The sequence below is a fragment of the Natrix helvetica genome, assembly GCF_964273705.1.
Source record: "Natrix helvetica genome assembly, chromosome: 5".
NCBI classification, from domain to species: Eukaryota; Metazoa; Chordata; class Lepidosauria; order Squamata; family Natricidae; genus Natrix; species Natrix helvetica.
Window position 1 is genome coordinate 48,607,895 of NC_138551.1, and position 23,426 is coordinate 48,631,320.

General features: G+C 42.6%; 2 protein-coding genes across 3 annotated transcripts; one reads left to right on the forward strand and one right to left on the reverse strand.

Moving 5' to 3' along the window:
- Positions 1-138: 138 nt before the first annotated feature.
- Positions 139-13,212, reverse strand: ENTPD7 (ectonucleoside triphosphate diphosphohydrolase 7). The gene is made up of 13 exons (XM_081955153.1): positions 12,454-13,212; positions 12,173-12,278; positions 7,517-7,696; positions 7,101-7,306; positions 5,805-5,955; positions 5,230-5,333; positions 4,832-4,888; positions 3,973-4,121; positions 3,717-3,883; positions 1,704-2,028; positions 1,535-1,620; positions 1,212-1,373; positions 139-493 (listed from the first exon to the last, which is right to left on the reverse strand). Exons 2-13 carry the CDS (start codon positions 12,178-12,180, stop codon positions 265-267), a joined length of 1,824 nt encoding a protein of 607 aa, XP_081811279.1. The 5' UTR covers positions 12,181-12,278; positions 12,454-13,212; the 3' UTR covers positions 139-264.
- Positions 13,213-13,316: 104 nt separating this feature from the next.
- On the forward strand, positions 13,317-17,906 carry SLC25A28 (solute carrier family 25 member 28). Of its 2 annotated transcripts, none has more exons than XM_081955188.1 (4): positions 13,317-13,622; positions 14,337-14,565; positions 16,083-16,139; positions 16,986-17,906. In XM_081955188.1, the coding sequence occupies exons 1-4, from the start codon at positions 13,332-13,334 to the stop codon at positions 17,501-17,503; spliced, it is 1,095 nt and encodes a 364-aa protein (XP_081811314.1). In that variant the 5' UTR covers positions 13,317-13,331; the 3' UTR covers positions 17,504-17,906. The 2 variants fall into 2 exon arrangements, with proteins under 2 accessions (XP_081811314.1, XP_081811313.1); XM_081955187.1 differs by lacking the exon at positions 13,317-13,622 and adding an exon at positions 13,643-14,227.
- The last annotated feature ends 5,520 nt before the right edge of the window (positions 17,907-23,426 follow it).

The following is a 23,426-nucleotide window of genomic DNA, read 5'->3' on the forward strand; positions in this document are numbered from 1 at the left end:
CGAACTTTTGGTCCTTGCCCTGTAACACCTGCAACATGATTGTCCTATCCCAGCTAGGAACTTCAGACACAATCTGAAGTCCCCTGGCAGCCATGGCCCTTGGGGTAGAATAATATTGAGCAGCCACTCTGAGGCTAACAAGGAGTGCTATAGTATTTTGGACTGGGGGGGAAAAAGGGAATCACAGCTTTTGGCCCGTTAAAAACCAGTGCCAATAAGGAAACACTGGACAGTCACTGCAACAGTCCTGATAGCATTCTTTTGTCAGGAGCCTTCTTTCTGAGCTGGCAGTGGTACAACTTCTTCTAGCCACAGCAGATCAAGGGGTGCTGATTGCAAAGGCTGATGGTGGATACGGCGCAGACGGAGGAGGTAGAGCCCAATTGCAAGGGTCACCACAAGAATACACCCAAAAAACAGATAATGATTGTAGACAAAGGAAAGATGGAACCCAGAGCTGTGTGACTGATGGAAGCTCTCCCGTTGGATGTCCCTGAAACAGAACAAAAATAGGCTGTTATACTTCTTGTATATCACATTCTTCCTAGTGCTTAGAGTGTTATATGTAAACCCTCTCTTTCCCTCCCCCCCCCCACCCTCAATGTTATCATTTTAATAGCCTTGAGAGGTTAGGAAGCAACTGGCCCAAAGTCTTCTCTTATGGTTTATAGCTAAGTAGGGATTTAAAACTGAGGTTTAATAGTTTCTTTAATCATACATTATCCTGTACCTGCTAATGTGTGATGTTGTTTAATGAGAATTTTGACACCATTTAGTTATGGTGTCTTTTATTTCACGAGAGGTACAAGGACTGTGACATAGAGCTCCCACTCATCTTTCTTGTGATAAGGCTCCCTTCCATATCACCTGCCTTCCCAGAGCTGTGATCTCTTTAAGGGCTCATTCAGTGGAAGAAGATTACACTCCTACCTAACCTCCACATCAGTTCATATATTCTAGTTTGACCTGAAAGTCAAGTGACAGGATTTCAAATTGAAGGTAAATAAACCTTCAAATGCATGAAGAAAATTTAAGTCCCAGATACCTAAAAAATTTGGCTTGTGTTAGTTCAAATCTCACAAACAGTTTATGAAAGGAAGGGAAATATCTCCTAAAACTCTTCTTCCAAAAGGCTGATGTTGAGAGTTCCCAAGATGACTTGACTCCTAGAGAAAAACTCACAAAGCTCAAGAAATAACATCCTATAATACCTGAGAGGTAAAAAGCGGGTTTTATAAAGAATGGCTCCCAATGTCCATTGCACTTCTCGGTCATATAACAACTGCACTGTACGCAAGCTAGAGTAATCTTTAGGGAAATGGAATCCTTCATGCAGAACCTGGTGCATCCAAGCTGACTTGAAGCATTGATACCTGCAAACAGAACATATCAGTTTCATTGCAAAGATGCAGATCTGGATTCATGTTAGTAATTTCTAAGGCTCTTATCCCAACACTGCAAACATAGGACTATAGATTTAGTACATCTTCTACTCCCCGTTTTTTTACTGCAAGAGGTAAGAATGGCTTCTTACTTAACACGGTGGAGGTCCGCATGTGGTGAGTAAAGCTTGTCTTGGAATCTCTGTAGCAATACTGACCAGCTCAGGCTACAATAATCCTGGAGGGTAGTAAAGCAAAGGGATCTTAGTGTAAGAAATAAAGAGATACACAGAAAATTATCAAGGCAAAAGTCATACTCACTTGAGCAGCACGTGTGAATGTATTGCTTAGATAAGGTCCTCCTAAACGCAGCACATCATCAGTGCAGTAGTAGAATTCCGAGAACCCATAGAATTCACTGTTCTTAAAATCAATGGTTGCCTGATAGGAATTGCTCAACGAATTTCCACTGCTGTTATTTCCAGCCAGTAGGGGGCGCAGTTGTTCTGCACAGCTCCTCCAATCACCTTGGCCCCTGACATGCATTGCCTGCCCACCTTTATCCACAACATCCTCTACTCCCATTGGTAGGCACGGATCTAAGACTGGCACTTCAGAATTCAAACCTATTTGTACACTGCGCAACCTACAACAAATAAATGAATAAATAAATATATCTGTAAAAATTAAGACAGCATTCCAAATTCACAGCACCAACCACATCAGAACACTAATTTTTCCCTTGGCTTCATTCAGATACCCAGTTTGTTACTTCCCAAATTTTCAAAGACTCACACACAAACATACACATCTTAATAACAGATACCTGAAACTTGAGACTACAACAATCAACAACAGCATATAAGCTGACCTCCAGAGGCATAATCACCTATGGCAGCAATAGGAGTACTATCTTCAGAGCTGCCTTGCTATTCAGCACAATAGGGCTGTTTTGGATTTTCATTGGTTTTTATACTTTGTGATATAAACCACTAGGAGTCACAATTTTCAGTAGTACAGAAGCACATTCAATCAATCAATCATTATGACCTGGCTAAGACAGAAACAGCCAAGATCTGATCCTTAATTGCAGATTGAAGAACAATATGGACTGTTTTGGGCATATTGCATTACAGTACACAAACCGTACATTGTGATTTTTTTAATTAAAGCAAGACACTTTTTAAAATGTAGCAAGGTTTAGTCATGAAATCTTAGAGACACATAATGCTGAGAGAACATTCTCAATTTATTTTTTCTATATCAAATACTCTGAATTACTTTGTATCATTCCTGCAGTCCGATTCCAACTTTAATTTGGAAAACTGTAGCAGAAAAAGAGGGAATTGTTCAACAGGAAAACATAGGGCAGTAGTATTTTTTAAAATCTTTAGAGAGAAAGACAAAATAAGTCTTCTGATTAAGTATTGACTAAGTATGTTGTTGTTAGTTGCGAAGTTGAGTCCGACCCATCGCAACTCCATGGACAATGTTCCTACAGGCTTTCCTGTCCTCTACCATCCTCTGGAGTCCCATTTAAGCTCACACCTACTGCTTTGGTGACTCCATCCAGCCACTTCATTCTCTGCCGTCCCCTTCTTTTGCCCTCAATCTTTCCCAGCATTAGGCTCTTCTCCAGTGAGTCCTTCCTTCTCATTAGGTGGCCAAAGTATTTGAGTTTCATCTTCAGGATTTGGCCTACTAAAGAGCAGTTAGGGTTGATCTCCTCTAGAACTAACCGGTTTGATCGTCTTGCAGTCCAAGGGACTCGCAGGAGTTTTCTCCAGCATCATAGTTCAAAGGCCTCAATTCTTTGTCGCTCAGCCTTTCTTATGGTCCAACTTTCACAGCCATGCATTGCAACTGGGAAAACCATAGCCTTGACTACACACATTTTGTTGGCAGGCTGATGTCTCTGCTTTTTAGTATGCTGTCTAGATTTGCCATAGCTTACCTCCCCAGGAGCAAGCGTCTTTTAATTTCTTGGCTGCAGTCACCATCTGTGGTGATCGTGGAGCCCAGGAAAATAAAATCTGTCATTACCTACATGACTTCCCCATCTATATGCCAGGAATTGAGAGGGCCAGATGCCATGATTTCTTAATGTTGAGTTTGATTAAGTATCCCCCATGCCAAAAGCCCCTTTTTCTATGTATATAATTATAATTGGATTCTGTGCAGTTTGCACCTTCTCTTCATTGACATCTTGTACTTCCTCAACCCCATCTTGGGATTTCCTTAGCCTGGGGAACAGAAAGTTCAACTGCTACTCCTAGGAAACCTTATGATGAATAAGAACTGTCTTGGAAATTCATTTCAGCAGCACAAGGATACCTGTTGTGAGCGATGGTCTGATTCAGCACCAGTTCTTCATATCGTTGCCGAGCAAAGTTGCCTCCAAAGCCCAAGAAAGTATTGACATAGACTCGATACACATGTTTTGTGTGTTGCACATCACATCCCAAGTTGAAGTCTGCAAGCAAACTTTTGGCAGCTTCCTCCTAGAAGGAAAAGTGTTAAAGAGCTAAACCTAGCTGAGCACACACACAAACACACCCAATTTCAAACCCTCCCTAGCCAAGAGATGTACCTGCTGTGGGGAAGAAAAGGAGGTTGAGCTTGGCACCTCATAAGCTATTTGCAGGGAAGCACCTCCCATGTCGAGGATCCCAACTGTTCTTTTTCGGACCATGGGCTCTTCTTGACCTGACAGGGTCACAGAAATCAGTGCATCTTCCTCTGTAGCCCAGGTAGAAAGAGAAGCGAAACAGAGAATAAATTACTAATTGTAGAAAAAAAAGAAAACAGGAGAAGAAAAAGGAAAAAGGTGTTTATGCCTTTCACTATTTCTGTTTCTGTTCTATTGAGGGATAGCCTCAAAAGGGAATAAATGAGATAGGTGTCAGACCTGCAGCCATCTTTTTTTTTATCTTTGGCCTGCCATTCTTTCCATTATTCTACTATGCATTTTCTATTGTGGGAAAATGGGAGGGGGGATTGTATGGAGTTAGATGATATATAGCCATAACACAATTCTTTCTAGAAAACCAAGGTCATCCTTTGTCTTTGCACCTCTGCATCTGACCGGAACTGGATAGGTGGAGACTGCCAGCATGGCAGTTGATGATTTCACCATGTGATGGACTTATGGGTGTGGGGGCAAGATCTTGAACTTTCAACTGGGTGGGAAAACCAGGAAGCCTTCTGATTTGGGTTTTCCCAGATGTGCCAACATGGCTCTCTTAATAAATTGGAACTTTGAGCAAAACATTGCCTTGGACTCTGATTTAAATTTGGATGCTATTTGGAACCCTGACAATAGGACAGCCATTTCCTTGTCCCTGCTAGGAATGAAGAAGTGCATAGAATTCCCTCCTTCATGTGTCAATGACAAACAGGCATACATTCACTAGGCCCCATATTTCAACAGACCTTTCTCTAAATCTCACCTTCCGCATGATCAAATCTGCCTAGGACGAAGTTGATGCCTATCCAAGCATAGACACCTGCAAGAGAAAAAACACGAAATGCAACATCAGACCCACCGAAGAAGCAGAAAAGCTTTGGTGCTCCAACACCATTTCTGTACAGCTTTAAAAAAGGAACCCCCTTATAGGGGCAGGTACATCAACAGCAGGCGGAGCAGCATGCTGACCTCCACTATCCATAAACCCCTAAAACAAAGCAAGTCACAGAACAGCTCACATTGGGTCAGAAAGCAATTCTCCAAGAACAAATCCACCCACCAATTCCAGCCAAATCTGGTTTCACTACATACATACATCTTCAGTCTGTCTTTTCTATTGCATCACTCTGAAACATGAAGAGATTAAACTTGAATCCGTACCTTCTTGTTTCCCTGAAATCACTTCTGCCTGAGATTCCGAAAAGAGGAAGTCATATTCCAAGGGTATGTCCTTCACCAAGTCCCCCAGGATGGCCTCCTGCTGCCTGCAAAGATCCATAAGCAAATGAGGAATATTTCCTCCTAACATATTTACCCACCCTGCTCTGTTTACCTTTCCAGAGAGCATAGCAGGCTCCCCCATCAATTTGAAAACCTGTCTCTTTACTCATTGGTGCAAGAATCCAACCTTTTTCTATTGGAACAGTTTTCAGTTCTAAGTTTGCAAACCTTTGAGCTTTAATATAGAGCTACAAAGAAATTGGGTCAGGGCAGTGATGGAAATGGAGTTCCACTAACTGTATCTAAAAGAAGAAAACCAAGTTGCTGTACAGTGGACAAAATAGGGGAAATTGGAAAAGAAGGGACAGCTAAAACCCTACGGAAAATTTGTCACACAAGAGTTCTGCACTTTGAGAAATCTTCCCTATTCACTCCCCATCTAATAGCCCAGTATTTCCTGCTTTTAAGCCCTCCAAAGGCCAGGATCAAGTCTAAGAAAGTTGTTGATCACTCACTTTTCAGGCAACAGCCTCATGCCTGCTGTACACATAATGTAGAGTGGTGTCTCTTTGTGCTTGACTTTGGGTACATAGGCAGCAGCAAAGGTGAGCAGTGGCTTCATATACTCATTAGCCTTCTCTGGAGTTTTTGCCAGTGTAGAGATCCCTATTCAAGAAAAGAACTGTCTCTTTAGTCTCCTTTACCTAGATCAAATAACTTCGATATACCAGAAGTTTAGATAACAGTATTTTTAATACCACAATCTCTTAAAGTATGAACAAATCTAAACAATATATTTTTACTCCCTAATAATGGAAATATATATATTTTATATAACCAAACAAATGTATAAATTTGCAGGTGATAAAAAATTTATCCATTTAAACTACAGGTATTAACATATCTGCTCTAACAAAAGTGCTATTTTTATTCCATTCTGTTCCCTTTCATTTGATTCAAAATATAAAATTGATTTTTTAAATTTTCATTTAAAAAGCCTTAAATAAAGTGAGTTGGTTATATTTATATCTATCTTAATGAGGATGGGCTCTCCAAATTTCAACTTAAACACATTTTTATTAAACCGTAAAAATAGGAAATATTAATGTAAATTATAAAGCTTTAAAATAGCTTTTTAAAAATGTAGTCTTTTAAGCGTATTAATTTACTGTACAATTTACTCAATAAATATTTAAGACATGGAAGCTGCACATGGATCTTTTAACACTGAAAAAATACCCTCTCACTCTTATACCAGTTTATCACTATTTTTAAAAAAGTAATGAAGCAATATATTGGTTGAGAAGGAAAAAAAGAGACCATGTCATATAATAGATACATTTTATTCCATTATCTAAAGTTGAAATTTAAATTAGCAGTTTAATTAAATTAGTTAAATTGGATGAGTATTTTGAAAACAGAAGAAGTTTTTATCCAACTGTTATCTACTATGTGTATAATTAACACATATAATTTATAATACTAATTATTATGAAATAGGCTGAAACTGAACCTTAGCAAGGCGGAGCTGCAGATTTGTTCATACTTTAAGAGAGTGTGGTATTATGCTAATATTATTCTTGCTCTAAATAATCTTTACACTGCATTGAATAGAATTTGTGAAACATTTTAGTTTGTACAGGTGTTTAGAATTTAAAAAAAACAGATTAAAAAATGAGGTCACATCAACATTATCTCTTGCCAAAGTACAGATGTGCCCCAGCACACGTCAAGGACAACCATGGGATCTGTCACCTGCTTTTCAGGGATGTCTGCCTACTGTAACAGAAAGCAATTAGAACATTCCAAACCTGGTTTGATCTTCTTAACCACAGGTTCGCTGCTGTGATCTCGCATTTGCCGGATGTCAAGTAAGTGATGAGGATTCCCATTGTGTGGCGGCCAATAATACACAAAGACTCGGGACCCGCTGCTCCCGCAGTCAACAACCACCCCATAACTCAGAGATGGATCCTTTGTGTCTGTTGCCTCCAAGGCGCGATAACGTGCTAAATACCTGCAAGTGGAAAAGTGATTTACCATTGCGTGAAAATACGTAAGAGTAAATTGGCAACACCGAAAACAAGCTAACTTTTCATAGAAGATTTTTTTGGGGGGGAATTAGGCCCCTGTCTGCAGCTTCTAGCCCACCCCACCCCCATTCTGGAAAGCATTATTTGTTTTATCCTAACAGGTCTCATTCTAACCCAATGCTCCATTTACCTACCTTTCAAACTGCCTGTCATGAGAATCAGTTTTCCAGTGCCACAGATTTTTAATTGCCACAATCAGTAGAAGAAAGACTGCAAACAACAGGAGTACCAGGGCCAAACGCTGACGGAGACAAAGGCTCACTGAAGGCACAGTGAAGTGCCAAGATGCTGGACACAGGCAGGAAAAACTGATCCTGGAAAAAGAAAAAACAGTTTTTTCAAAGACTGGAATGTAGTCTCAACCACTGTTGTTTATAAGTACAATGCTTTTAGCAGTATTTCTCAAATTTGGCAAGTTTAAGATATGTGGACATCAACTCCCAGAATTCCTCAGTGAGCTATCTGGAGTTCTGGAAGTCGAAGTCTACATGTCTTAAAGTTGCCAAGGTTGAAAAACACTGGACTATAGTATTAAAAAGCCAAGTGTAGATGTTTCTAATAGCCACAAAAAATCAATTTAGCTCAAAGCTATAAGTCTGGAATAGAAGGAAATCTTCCAATAGGGTTGGGAGACAACATAGAGTGTAACTGGGAACACACATGAGCTTCACAGATAAATAAGAACATTAAGGCCTGCAGCACTGGTTCTTTTATGCCAGCAACAGCCCTGCGAAGCTTCTTCTCCCATTCCCCAGAGATCTCATGACACCGGTTCGTCCACATGATAGAAGCAGAAGAAAACAAAAACAGGACCATTTTCAGATGTCCTTGGAGGATCATTAGCAGGGATTGGATCCTCCCAACTGCCATCCAAGAATCATTCCATCAGACTCTGGCAGAAGGAAAGGAGGGATTAAAATATGTGTAATTGGTACCTGAACATTTTTTTCATCATTGCCTTCATTGGAAGCAAGAGGACAGAGGAGGATTATACTTATTAGAAAAAATATATACCTGCCAGCTGAAATAAGGGATATACAGTACTGTGCAAAAGTGTTAGGCAGGCGTGAAAAAATGCTGTAAACAAAGAATGCTTTCAGACATATAAATAATGATTGCTTATTTTTGTCAATTGTCAAAATGCAAAGTGAGCGAACAAAAGAAAAATCTAAATCAAATCAATATTTGGTGTTACTACCTTTTGCCCTCAAACCAGCATCAATTCTCATAGGTACACTTGCACAAAGTCAGGGATTTTGCAGGATTATAGTCAGGTGTATGATCAACCAATTATACCAAACAGGTCCTAATGATCATCAATGTCACAGGTAGGTTGAAACCCAGTCATGAACTGAAACAGAAACAGCTGTGTAGGAGGCTTAAAACTGGGTGAGGAACAGCCAAACTCTGCTACCAAGGTGCGGTTGTGAAAGACAGTTTCATGTCATGGCAAGATTGAGCACAGCAACAAGACACAAGGTAGTTATACTGCGTCAACAAGGTCTCTCCCAGACAAAGATTTCAAAGCAAACTGGGGTTTCAAGATGTGCTGTTCAAGCTCTTTTGAAGAAGCACAAAGAAACGGGCAACCTTGAGGATCGTAGACGCAGTGGTCGGCCAAGGAAACTTAGTGCAGCAGATGAAAGACACATCAAGCTTATTACCCTTCGAAATCGGAAGATGTCCACCAGTGCCATCAGCTCAGAACTGGCAGAAACCGGTGGGACTCAGGTACACCCATCTACTGTCTGGAGAAGTCTGGCCAGAAGGGGTCTTCATGGAAGAGTAGCAGCCAAAAAGCCATACCTCCGATATGGGAACAAGGCCAAGTGACTAAAGTATGCACGAAAACATAGGAACTGGAGTGCAGAAAAATGGCAGCAGGTGCTCTGGACTGATGGGTCAAAATTTGAAATATTTGGCTGTAGCAGAAGGCAGTTTGTTCGTCGAAGGGCTGGAGAGCGGTACAATAATGAGTGTCTGCAGGCAATAGTGAAGCATGGTGGACGTTCCTTGAAGTTTGGGGCTGTATTTCTGCAAATGGAGTTGGAGATTTGGTCAGGAGTAATGGTGGTCTCAATGCTGAGAAATACAGGCAGATACTTATCCATCACGCAATACAATGTTCCCTCTAATTTTTTTTCAGTGCATGCGGAAAAGTATAGTATTTGAGCGGATATTTCATAGAGTTATTGATTTATAGGATCCGAATTGGAATGGAGAAAAATGGTTTTGTGCATGTGTGTGTTTGTGTGTATGTGTGTTTGAGTGAGTGAGGGATCTGGTAAGGGAACTGCGCCTATTTACAAAGAAAGGTAAATTATTGCAAACATGATCAGTTGAAGATAAGTATGGGGACAGGTTGGGCAGTAGAGGGAAAGGGAGAGAGAGAGAGAAAGTGATAAAAAGTAGGAAAAAAGAGGGGAGAGAGGAAGAAAAGAGAAGGAGGGAAGAGAAACTGAGAAAGAGAGAGAGAGGGAGAGAGGGAGAGAGGGAAAGCAAGACAGAGACAAAGAGAGAAAAAGAGAAAGAGGGGAAGAAGGGGTGAGAGAAAGTGATAAAAGAGTGGGAGAGAGGAAGAGGGGAAGAAAAAAGAGGGAAGAGAGACAGAAAGAGACAGAGAAAGGGAGAGAAAGTGACAGAAGAGTGGGAAAGAAGGAGAGACAAAGAAAGACAAAGAGAAAGAGGGTGGGAGAGACAGAAAGAGACAAAGAGGAGAGAGAAGGGAGAAGGAGAAAGAGAAGAGAGACAAAGAGAAAGAGGATGAGAGAGACAGAGAAAGAAGAGAGGAAGAGGAAAGAGTAAGAGAGAACATCTCATTTCAACCCTGAAGTGCAAATATTTTCTTTGATTGGTAATTTTATTTGTTCATTTACTATCCAATACTCTCATTTCTCCCTGTTATCAAGAATTCCCTTCTTTTCTATTGAATTTATCACAATACCTTGAAAACAACTTTTTCAGCATAGCTTTACAGCTATTTAAAATATATACTAATTTAGGTCAGGTTTTCAGAACATTAGTCTACTATTTATAAGTCACTAATTGCAAAGAAACAGAATTCAGAAAGTTGGCTTCCCTTTTTGTAATTGCCTATTGCCTGCTTAATTTTCTACCTACATTTTTGATAACGGATATTCACTGTTGACCCAAGAAGCCCATCATACAAAGAAACCCTCCCTATGAACTTTGTTGGGTTTCCATGGAATGAAGTTTGATTTTTTTCTCAACCATACAGTAGCAAATTCTTTCTAAGGAAGATATAATCAAGATAGTCCATAATTGCCTATCAATCTAACAGTATGGCAATTGACAAACTCTTTATATTTCAACTCTTGGAAGGAATGACCTGGCTTGGCTCCCGCTTTCGATCTGCCGCCCAACGACCCAAGGGGGAAGCAAAGAGGCAGGAGAGACGAGTCCTCACAGCAAAGCCGAGCAGCCGCTACTGGGAGCCTGTCCCATGCCTTCTCCCAACTTCCGCATCTCTTCTCTCAGCTACTTTCTGCCTCATGGACCTAGAACTGATTGGATCGCTGCTGTCTCCAGGCTGGCTCTCCTCTCCTATTATCGTGGAAGTCGTGTCTCACAAAAATCACTGCGTGGCAGTTGGAACATTGATGCAATACCATCAGGGAGGCATATGATTGGCCCCAAATTTATTCTGCAGCAGGACAACGACCCTAAGTATACAGCCAAAGTCATTAAGAACTATCTTCAGCGTAAAGAAGAACAAGAAGTACTGGAAGTCATGGCATGGCCCCCACAAGAGTCCTGATCTCAACATCATTGAGTGTGTCTGGGATTACATGAAGAGACAGAAGGATGTGAGAAAGCATACATCCACAGAAGATCTGTGGTTAGTTCTCCAAGATGTCTGGAACAACCTACCAGCCAAGTTCCTTCAAAAACTGTGTGCAAGTTTACCTAGAAGAATTGCTGATGTTTTGAAGGCAAAGGGCGGTCACACCAAATATTGATTTGATTTAGATTTTTCTTTTGTTCACTCAATTTGAAAATTGACAAAAATAAACAATCATCATTTATATTTCTGAAAGCATTCTTTGTTTACAGCATTTTTTCACACCTGCCTACAACTTTTGCACAGTACTGTAAATCCTTTGAATAAATGAAAAAGACTTCAAAGCTTTCGCCTATATCGCAACCCACTGCAATTCCTCCTCTTCCATTGTACTGAGACTTACCTCTATGCATTCAACTGTAACAGTGATTTACATCTGCCTCCCTCAGCCCATTTTTCTCCAGTGGACGGGATGGCAGCTTTCGGAATTCCCACCAGCAGACAGATAATAATTTCGTTTTGATATAGCTATGTAATGCTGCCTTGCACCATATCTCTTCCCTTTTCTTCGGGAAGTCTCGACCTACCTGTGGGCCAGCTTTGCTTTTTGGAATTGAACAGCAAAGGAGGAAGTTTGTCTCCCACTTTTCACACCCAGGGGAATCATACAGTCACCTTCTCCGACTGGCAGGCAGGGAATGTGATCTTTGAACCGTCCTGGATGCCGACCAGACGGTGCTGGGTCAGTTTATAAGACCCAGGCGGTGGGAAAAGAAGCACATTTCCCCCTGAAACTTCGGATATGAGATTATTTGCTCCTCTAATCTACGGGATACCGCCGTTTCTTGTCCTTAAACAGGCTCAATCAACTATTCTCATGCCGCCTGGGGAGGATGCAGACCTCGCTTCGGGAAGGAAGGAAGGGACGGCCGTAAGGAAGGCACGTGAAGAGGCTCACCGGCCAGACGTCGCTTTCCCGCCACCTCACCTGGCCATATGGTCACCCCCGCTGTCCAGCTTCTGTCAGCGTCCTCTACTGCGGTCTCCAGAAGGGAGTCGCATCTCTCTTGCCTTTCCGCCACAGGATCCCGGGGCTGATAGAGGAGAAAGCCAGGAGGAAGATCCTGTGAGCCCACTGAATCCCCTACGATTCCCCTCTCTTCCCCCGAAGTATCCGGGCGACTTCACGCCTCCGAATCGGAGGGTCCCGGATCTCCCGTCCCTCCCGGGGCGCATCCCTCTTCGCCGGCACCCAACGGAGGAACTTACCGCTCTTCCCTCCGTCTAGCTCCTGCCGGGGCTCTCTTTCCAGCCACGTCCTCAGGACGAGGGAGCTCGGCAGAAGCGGCCAATGGGGACGAGGCTGGAGTTGACGTAGCGGGCCCAAGGCGGCCGCTTTGAGCGGTTCGGCAGTCACGGCCCCGCCTTCTGACCTTGTTACCCAATCAGCTCGCACATTCAGAGGGGCTTTTCAGTTCCCGAGGCGCAATCCCGAACCGTCGTTAAGCAACCGTCGTCTCGGGAACGTCACTGGCCAATGAGGGGCCGCTCTCGGCTGAGGGCGGGCGTTCCAGTTTCATGGGCTGACGTCACGAGAAGGTTGCCCAATTCGGGGGCCTAAAGGAGACTCTTTCGAAAGTTCGGCTCCATCGGCTTCGCTGTCAGCCGAAATTTGAGAAGCTGGCGAAGCCGTGGAATCCCCGACGAGCCCGCGCTCGGCTGCCCTCCCTGGCGAGCCACAGAGACACACGCTACCCACGGCAGCGTCATCTTTAAAGTCAAACCAACCAGCTTCTCCAAACAAACCACACGCGCCATAGAAAACGGCCATCCCTTCTTACGAGGCTGACTTCCAGCCTGACAGGCGGCGTAGCCAATGACCGTTCCCTTTTCCGACGTACAAGCGCGTTCGACGGAAAGATGCCCAATGGAGTGAGGAGAGAACAAAAGGTCAAAGGGGCATCGCCAAATACCTTTTTTTGATAGGCGAGGCTCAAGGCCGGCCTTTGCCAACCGACCAATTCACGTCGGCCTAGGGCAGCGCGAACACGGACCGCGACCAATCCGCAGTGCCAGTAGGCGGGATGGACTGAGCGGGAGCCGCAGGACCGAGTGGGGTATCCCGTAACCGACTCGACGGAGGCGCCATGGAGCTGGGGGCAGGGGGCGCGGCGGGGCCCGGTCAGCGGGGCGCGGCGGCGCCGGGCCGCCTGCTCCTCTTGCTGCTGGGCGGGGATGGCGGGGGAGGGTCGGGCTGGGTGTGGCCGTGGCCCTCGGGGGGCGGCGGGGAGGGGGGGACAGGAACGGACACGGAAACCGGCCGGGAGCCGGACTACGAGGCTCTGCCCCGCGGCTCCGCCGCTTCCACCCACATGCTCGCAGGGGCTGTGGCTGGGGTGCTGGAGCACAGCGTTATGTACCCGGTGGACTGTGTCAAGGTGAGGAGAGGCGGCGAGCCGCGTTGGTGCCTCCGAGGGGCAGCGGGGCGGGCAGGGAGCAGGGACAGGCGGATGCCTTCGAGGAGGGCTGGAGCAGGATCGCGCAGGGCCCCTCACGGGTGTGCTCCGTGAGGTCGGACATTGACCGGTTGTGGGGGGAATCCTTCGGCTCCCTCCGAATTGCTCCAATAAGCGGCAAGGAGATGTGACAGAAGGTCAAAGGGATGCGCGTCTCGGGGTGGTTGCTATGAATTAGGCCAAGAAGAAGAGGGAGCAACAAGTAATTGTGTCTTTTGCGGTTGGCGGCGGAAGTGGCAATGGGCAGTCTTCCGAGTCCTGAACTTGAGATGACAGTTAAGAAGCATTGCCACCAGCGACTGAGAAGTAGGATCTGTTTCTTCCATCTCAGATGGAAGTCCCTTTTTGCCTGCAAAACGGATTGGACTCAGCCATTGCATAGGAGATCTTGGGGAGGGGGGGGGAATTGTTTGGAAGTTTATTATACTTCCAGACACCTTTCGGAATGATATTGTCTGCAAAAAATCTCATGTAAGTAGGGAGAGAGAGCATACAGCAGAATTAAAGCACAGACTCAAATGCTGAAGGTTTGTAAACGGGAAGTGGGTGGACAGAGTTTGGCTGGGAGAACTTATTTGAGTAAATCTCTAAACATATCTAACCTGCTCCCCCCTCCCCCCATCCCCGCACTGGCAGACAAGGATGCAAAGCCTGCAACCAGAACCTGCTGCTCGTTACCGGAATGTGCTGGAGGCTTTGTGGCGGATTGTCCGAACTGAAGGGATCTGGAGACCTATGCGTGGATTGAACATCACCGCTACAGGGGCTGGTCCTGCCCATGCCTTGTATTTCGCCTGCTACGAAAAATTGAAAAAGACACTTACCAACCTTATCCATGCTGGGGGCAATAGTCACGTGGCCAACGGTATTATCCCTTCCTGCCTCCTAACCCCATCCTGGGGTTCTAGTTGTACCAGTTGGGGCTCAGAGTGAGAGGATGCCAGATTTATTCTTATTATTCTGGCATTAGTACTCTCTGAACCCTCAAGGTTATGGACATTCTTTCATGATGCTGTATTCTGCTTGCAGCAAAACAGTATGTTAGCAGTATGAGCAGTGTGTGGTCTTTAGGGATTTAGGGATAAAAATGGGCAATTGAGGTTTCTGGCATGTGTTTTTGTGTCTTATGTGAGAAAGTGATGTGGTAGAAGAGTGACTATGATTGTTTGCATATATTTCTATTTTTTAAAACATGCATTCTGATATGCTTAACATACATATGCTTGTATTTGCCTCAATGCCTCTTTCTTTTAGCAACTTAATTGAATGGGGAGAATTCCAGGCTTGCTGTAACAGGTGCTCTTCCATTCATTTAGTCAAATCTGCTTCCTAAGAATAGCTTATTTCTAACGCTTCTACTTAATCTCTGATCATCTGATTGTGGTATTTTATCTCCTAAAATCTAAGACAAAACTCATCACCCCCTGCATCTTGTTGACATTTTAGGAGAAAGATAGTATAGATAGCCCTTGGTTTATGATTACAGTTGGGACCAGAATATTGCAGTCATAAGTCAATTCAGACCCAATTTTATGATTGTTGTTATGATGGTCAGTGAATCACCATGGTTGTTAGTACATCTGTAGTCATTAAGCAAACCCCATGGTCTTAAGTGTGAACTCATTCTTTTTAATAGGCATTTTTGCTGCAAATTGGCAAAAATGGTTACAAATGCAGTAGCTGTCATGTGACTATGGGACGTAGGTTTTAAAAGCTGGTTGCCAAATGCCTGAATTGCAATTTTGTGAACTTGAGAGTGGTGCAATGGTTGTAAGTGCAAGGGCAGACTTTTTCAGCGCTATCGTAACTTTTGAACAGTCACTCAATGAATGGTCAAAAGTCAAAGACTGTTTATGAGGATGTAAATAGTAGGTTTATGCAACATTTCAGATTCAGGATCCAAAAGATGCTGCAGAGGGAGAAAGAGTATGAAATTAGCATTTGCCTGCAACATTGTAAAGTAGCTGTACCTTCTCTTGAGTCCTATCCCTTCCTGCCCCTGCTTTTACTCTTTCTGAAACACTTGTAGAAGATCAAAACTGAAATGCTGCACAGCTTACTAATAGTAGAATAATCTTAGCTTTTGTTTATTTCATATTAATTACAAAGATCTTAACTAAGATGTTTAGAAGATATTCTGTTTCCTCTTTTTTCTAGTTGTAAATGGAATTAATTTGGAGAAACATTGTATTAGAATCTTGATTATTTCTGCTGTTTAAAATTAAGGTTTACTTCTGCATGAGCTGCTTGTCCCTTGGAAGGAATGGCTTATGTCCCTGTTTTCACATATATAATATTGTGATGGCCTAATCTGGGATGTCATTAAGACCTCATGGGTCTCATCTCAACTTTTCTTTATATTTAACAGTCCTTGTCTTGCAGGTGCAGCAGGCTGTGTGGCAACGTTGCTTCATGATGCAGCCATGAATCCAGCGGAAGGTAATACTGTTTTTCCTGTATGCTCCATCTTTCATGAAGATGTCACCAGGAAATATTCCCTTGTGTGTGAGAAGAAAGGGGGACAGAACAATTATTTCCATAAATTTTATTTGAATGATGGATTGCATTGACTGAAATATGTTTGTTCAATTTTTGTGTCCGCTCATCTTCGTCAATGACTCTGCAGTTTACAGTTTTAAAAACTTTAAAAAAATAAAAATAGTAAAACAAGGAAAAAGTCCCCATTAAAAATCCAGTTCAAGATACACAAGAATAAGGTATTGGCCAGTTAACAGGGCCCCTGGCACATTCAGAACTCCAGGCTCAAGGCCATAGCCAGGTTTTTAGGAACTTATAAAAGACTAGCAGGGTTGGGGCCATTCTGATCTCTGATGGGAAGATGTCCCATGGAGCAAGGGCCGCTTCTGGAAAAGCTTGCCCTCAACCATATGCTCTTGCCCTATTATAAACATGAAAAAGTGAATGAAAATTATATTGAAACATGGCTTCGTGTTCCGTTCTTTCTGTAAGAAAACCGAAAGTCAATTCTAATGGTCCTAAATATTTTCCACAATCTAGAAAGAGGGCACCTGGGTCTGCTGATTTAATGCAATTGTGTAAGGCTTGATAGATCGATAGTATATTCCAATGCTGAGGCTTATGTGAGGACTGTATTGAATACTGAAGCCTGAGAGTCTCTCTGTGTGTGTGTGTGTGTGTGCACGCACGCGCGCACGGGTGCACTGAATGCATACTGTTTATGCTGCTTTATTCATTAGAGTTTTTTTTCTTCCTTTCTTTCCCACCTTTCAATATGGTCGGATTGTGGTTATCATCCATTTCCAGTGGTAAAACAAAGAATGCAGATGTACAATTCTCCCTACCATCGAGTAACAGACTGTGTGCGTGCTGTGTGGTGCAATGAAGGGGCAGGAGCTTTCTACCGAAGCTATACCACTCAGCTGACCATGAACATCCCCTTTCAGGCTATCCATTTCATGGCATATGAATCCCTACAGGAGCACCTCAACCCCCACAGACAGTACAATCCTAGTTCTCATATGGTGGCAGGGGCCTGTGCAGGTGCCATTGCAGCTGCTGCCACCACACCTTTGGACGTTTGCAAAACATTGCTGAATACCCAGGAAGCCTTGGCACGGAATACCAACATTAGTGGGCACATCACAGGTATGGCTCACGCATTCAGGACGGTGTATCGCGTGGGCGGGCTAACTGCGTATTTCCGTGGGATTCAGGCACGTGTCATTTACCAGATGCCCTCCACAGCTATTGCATGGTCTGTGTATGAGTTCTTCAAGTACGTCTTAACAAAGCGAAAGGAGGAACGGTTGTCCCGGAAGTGAAATGGCGTTATCGGCTTGGCTGGTGCCAAACTCAGATGACAAGCAAGACTTTGGAATACTGATGCCGCCTCTTGCCTGCTGCTGCATTTTGCACAGCCCATTGTTCTCTCAATGGAAAGTATACAGCAAACAGCAACTTCACCTGCTTTTAGCTTATCATCTAATAAACATGCCCCAGGTGTTGGATACAGATAAAGACCAGGGTGGAATTACTGTGAGCATATTGGAAATTGGGGTGATAACCTGCATTCTCAGAAATGATTGCAGGTAAGAGTTAGTAGAGGCAGAAGAAGTGTTAGCTAAGCTGTTGTCTATTAGCACTCACACAGACCTCATGCTCTTTGAGAAGGCTTTGATTGTTGTGGCCCTTGGCACTTCCAATAAAGTCTGCTTTATTGTCCTAGGCCTTGTCTCTTTCTTACCAGATGTTTCTGAGCATTTCTTTATGGAAGAGGGTGGGGAACTTGCAGCAAACCTTTCCTTCTTAGATAAGAGAGATTCATTGCACTTGTATGACAGGAATTGTTTTGTCTTCTGATCCAAAGAGGTGGAAGATAAGTAAGGTTCCCTTTCATAGTGCTGAATGTTGTAGGATGTACATTGGCGATCCAAGAAAAGTCTGTTCTCTGTTGGATGCTACTCATAAAGCATTTGTGACTTTTCAACGCTTAGCACAGTCTATTCAGCACTATTGTCCTTCCACTTAATCTCAGCATGTATTAGAATAGTGAAAAGAGACACTCTGCTTTAACTTGTGACCTTCAACTGATTTGTTAGGCGTTGTATTAAAATTACACTGTGAAAAAGTTATATAATACATATAGGAATGGAATAATTTGTTCACATGCATATACACAAGTCCTGATACAGAAGAACAGATGTATACCAGCTGCAATTGAAGAACAGGGACAGGTGCTCTTGTAGAACATGTTTCTCCATTAACACTTGTAAAATATGCTGCTCTGCATTAGCTTGTATTTGTAACAATAAGGCCTTTTTCTGTCTCCACCAATGAAATAGGAATTTAATAGAGGGGATAGTAATTCTGTAATTGTTAACGTTTAACATGGAGTGCCATAGTAAGAACAAACTTAATTTCAAAATTACAGAACTTTTGATGGTGATAAATGCATTTGCCATTATTAGGAATTGTGATTAGCTTTCCTTCTTCATCTCAAGGCTTGGAAGCTGACATTTTACCATATATAGAGACTATACAGAGGCAATAAATGTAGCAATGCAGTTAAGGCAGTGTTTTTTAGTATGATGTTCATAGTTCTGTTAAAATGCAACATAAATCTTTGTATAGTATTGCTCTCTCTCTGCTTCAGATGAGTATATTCCAGCTTTACATTCCTAGCAATGCATCAATAGCTGTAGGGGAAGGGACATTCCTGAGCCATAATTTGAACCAAAGTAGGAAGAAAATATTTTCTCCTTGAAATGTCCTTTTGTTCACGCATAACTGCCTTGCTGCATCTTAATTTATCTTCTACGGACTTATCTTTTAGCCTTTGCTAGAGAGTTTTGTCCTAGGAAATATCACCACTTGGGAACACATGCAATGATATATACACTGTTACCGTAGCAATATATTGTTAGGAAAATGCATTTTGCATTTGTTCTCAGCTTCTGCTTTACTTTGGTATCACCCTCCCCATAGGAATTAATTTAATGGTGTTTCCTGTGTCCCTGCATATCTTAAGATGATTCTATAGCTATTTGAGATATCTGGGAATTGCAATCACAGCACATCTGGATGACACGATCAGATTAGAAAAGATTAAGGAGGACAAGAATGAAAATGGAAATGATTTATCTCATCTACGGTTGACTTTATCCATACTCCCTGCTAATATCAGCTAACAAATTAAAAGGTTGGGGATAGGAGTTCCCTCTCCCTGTTATAAAGCTTGGGTAAAATAATTCCTTTCTTATCAGAGATCTCTCTAAATAAAGATATGAATCTTTAAAAGTTAAAGGATGATACCATGTGTGCAGCCGCCAGATGCACTCAAGAACTTTTGTTTGGCTGCTCATAGGTTGAGCCACTTTTTGTTGTGGTTGTGAAACGATGAGAATAAATCTTTTTAGATATTTCCACAGCTACACATTCTTATCTGCCTAGTCTGCCCAAATGTGAGCCCAAGGTAAAGATCCTTTCCCATCTCTCTTTTCCACTTCTCGGATTTCAGGTATTGGAATATTCATGCAGCAATAGAATTAGGCTGGGTTTTGGAACTTAAGTGTGAATACTTTATAAAGTATGTATGAATATTCTGAGAATGAAGGATTATGGAAAGAGCAGTAGGCAGTTTTGGTATCAACAGCTAGCTGATAAGGGAACATGAAGGCCTTCCCAGATGCATGTTGATAGGTCATCAGGACTGAAATGGTGATCGTAATATTTTTTTATATATTATATATTTGAAGATTTAATCAGATAGAAGCCAACTGGGTATCGATTGTCACTGGTCTTCATTCTATTTACTCTTGAAAGGAATATTATCCTTCTCCACCATTGATATGTGGAGTCCTTAGGGCTCTCTGAGTTTGTTTACTCAATTGCAGAAGTTTCATTCTTTGGCTAGATAACATCACCATGACACTGATGATGTTGCCTAGTTAGTTAATGAAACATTAGGAAGCAAACAACCAAGCTCTGAGAGCACCAATGTTCCACAGTTCAGTTCAGCCCCGAACTATATATATCCTCTTCTATTGGAATTATGTGATATATTTAGCATCAGGAGACTTATTCCTGCTGTAATAATTATAATGGTAGGCTTCTTAAAGAGCACAAAATACAAAATATTGTCTGCTGGATACTATATTATCCATTATTGCTAATTTGGTTGGTTGATTAACTTTATTCAAAGACATCCTAAATGCAGAACCACTCTTCTGTGGTGGGGCAGAAAGGGGAAATGTTAGTGTGCTACATGACAAATGAAATAACAGTCTCCTCTGCTTAAGGAGAGAAAACACGATCAATCAATCAGAATAGAGCTGGATGGGACCTTGCAGGTCTTCTAGTCCAACCCCCTGCTCAAGAAGGAGACCCTATATGATTTGAGACAAGTAGATGTCCAGTCTCTTTTTTAAAATCTCCAATGATGAAGCACCCACAATTTCTGAAGGCAAGCTGTTCCACTGGTTAGTTGTTCTCATTTAATTGTTAATTGCTCTTGATTAATTAATTAATTTATTTATTTATTAAACTTCTAGACCGCCCCCTCTCCCCGAAGGGACTCGGGGCGGTGTACAGGTACAAATTTAAAAACCATACACTCAACAATATACATAACTAAAATTGAATTAAATATCCCCTGTACAAATTTATAAAAATTAAAAACTTAAACCTTAAAACCAAACCATAAAATTTAAAAATTTAAAAATACAAACTGAGGTGGGAAAGCTGGAATTAGGCCAGGCCGGCTAGGTGGAACAGGTGGGTTTTGAGTTTCCGGCGGAAGGAGCGGAGGTCCGTAGTCGTTCTAATGTCAGGGGGAAGGTCATTCCAGAGGGTCGGGCCCATCACAGAGAAGGCCTTTCCTCTGGGCGTCACCCGCTGGCACAGCCTAGTGGACAGCACCCAGAGGAGTCCCTCTCTGTGTGAGCGAATCGGCTGAAGTGATGTATGGGGCAGGATACGATCCTGAAAATAGCTAGGTCCCATGCCATGGAGCGCTTTGAAGATGATAATCAACACCTTGAAACGCACCCGAAAAGCCACATGATTAAAGCCAGACATGATTATTTTTGTCTATAATGCTTACTTCCCTATAACACATAATTTCTCCGAATTTAAAAAAAGAAGGAACTTCTGTACTGCTGAAAGTAAATCTACTCTAGCAACGAAACCGTTTAAAATGCAGTTATTACACCAGCCAATAGGTGGGGATGGTGCCAAGGGCGCCGTTCCCATCTTCCTTCTTTGTGCTCTGCCTGGAGAATACAATACTTGTATCGCCACTGTCTGGGTTGATGGAATCATGAAAGAGCCGCCCTTTCAAGGCGCGGGGCCTTGGATTTGCACGCCAAGAAGAATCTGAGTCTCCCTCTGCTGCTGCTACTCCATTATCTAGCATCTATCTATGAGTTGCTAAGGAAACCACTGAGCTGGATTGAAAGGGAGCCGGCATGAGCTCTGCAGCCTAGTGGCAGTAAAGTTATTCTATCTAGCCTTTCCTTAGGACGTGAGACACGAGATCACAAATTCTCGCTACCGATACCATATTGTTCATGGGTGGTGGGAGAAGGTGATTGTTCTCTGGTTCCACAAAGGGGATCTTCTACAAAATGTTGCACTGCTTGCATTCAGGCTACTCCATGTACTTGCTTGATTGCCAATCAAAGTTCTCGGAGGGCTATTACAGAGCTTCCCCTTAGCTCGTCATGGCTGTCCCCCCCCCCAGCTTCCCATATATTTATTTACATATTTTTATATGCATCTGTGTTTCTCCATCACGAAGGGCGATACTTCTAAGAGATGGAAGTCTTGAAGAGATTATTATCTTCTATTAGATAATGAAAAATAGATGAATCAATCAATCAATCAATTTTTTTTCCAGTAGGGAAGTGAGAAGCAGCCCCAGCCTTACATGCCATAATGCCATAATGATAGGAACTGGGACCATCTATGAAGCTGGATGAAGGGAAATTCAGCACAGCTAATATAATCTCTGTTCTACAATTCCTAGTCAAGCTGTAAGATTCATTGCCAGAAGGTATAAGGATGGCTACCCAATTATGAAGATCTTACTGTAAATAAGAATTGGGCAGTTTCAGGGGCAAGCCTCTCCTGCTAGTATAGGTAGTCCTCGAGTTACGACCACAAGTGAGCCCAAATTTTATGTTGCTAAATGAAACATTTGTTCAGTGAGTTTGTCCCGTTTTATGACTTTTCTTGACACAGTTGTTAAGTGAATCATTGCATTTAAGTTAGTAACATCGTTGCAAAGTGAATCTGGCTTCCCCATGGACTTTGCTAGTCAGAGGTTCGCAAAAGATGATCACATGACCTTAAGGCCCAGCAACCATCATAAATATGGCCCAGTTGCCAACCTTAGGAATTTTGAATCATGTGACCCAGGGGATGCTGTGATGGTTGTAAGTGGGAAAAATGATGATAGGTCACTTTTTTTGGTGCTGCTGTAACTTTGGACAGTCACTAAATGAACTGTTGTAAATCGAGGACTACCTGTAGTCTTTATGGATAAATCTTGCCCCCAGTGAGCCTTTCACACAGGTGAGTTTGTGATAGGTATGTATTTTCTTAGCCCCATTTGACCCCCATCCACGTAAGGCAGCCTCTAAGACTAAGTCATCCCTGACCTGTGATTAAAGCTTTTCTTCCTGCTCATGAAACAGGCAATCCAACTCTGGCATTTTTCTCCTTTCCTGGTGTGTGTCCTGTTGTGGTCCAATGGATTAGCATTTCCCTGACCTTCGCATTTTAGCTACAACTTTGCTACTATCTTTTACAAAATGGATCTGCTATGTCAATGATCTTCCTTCTCTTCTCTCCCCTCCTTTTCCAGATATGTTAAAGATCAATGGTAAAATGTCAAGTTAGATGTAAAGAGAGAGAGAGAGAGTGGAAATGGGGAGGCAAAACTGCCAGCGGTAATGTTACTGATTCTCTTGTCTTGCTCAACTCCAAGAGGTGACAAAAGAGAGAGAGAGAGAGAGGCTGGGAGTTTCATGACATTATAGTTTTGAACTGAAGTTTGATCTGAACTTGATCTTGAACCTCCACTTTGAAGAACACAGACCCCCCCATACCAATTGTGTGTATGTGCATCTTTGAGTTAGCTTTGACTTTTCTTTTTAAAAAAGTTAATTTTGACTTTTATGACTGCCTGGATGGGTTCCTGAATTATTCTTTGCAAGTCTTCAGAATTGCTTTGACATTGCCTTC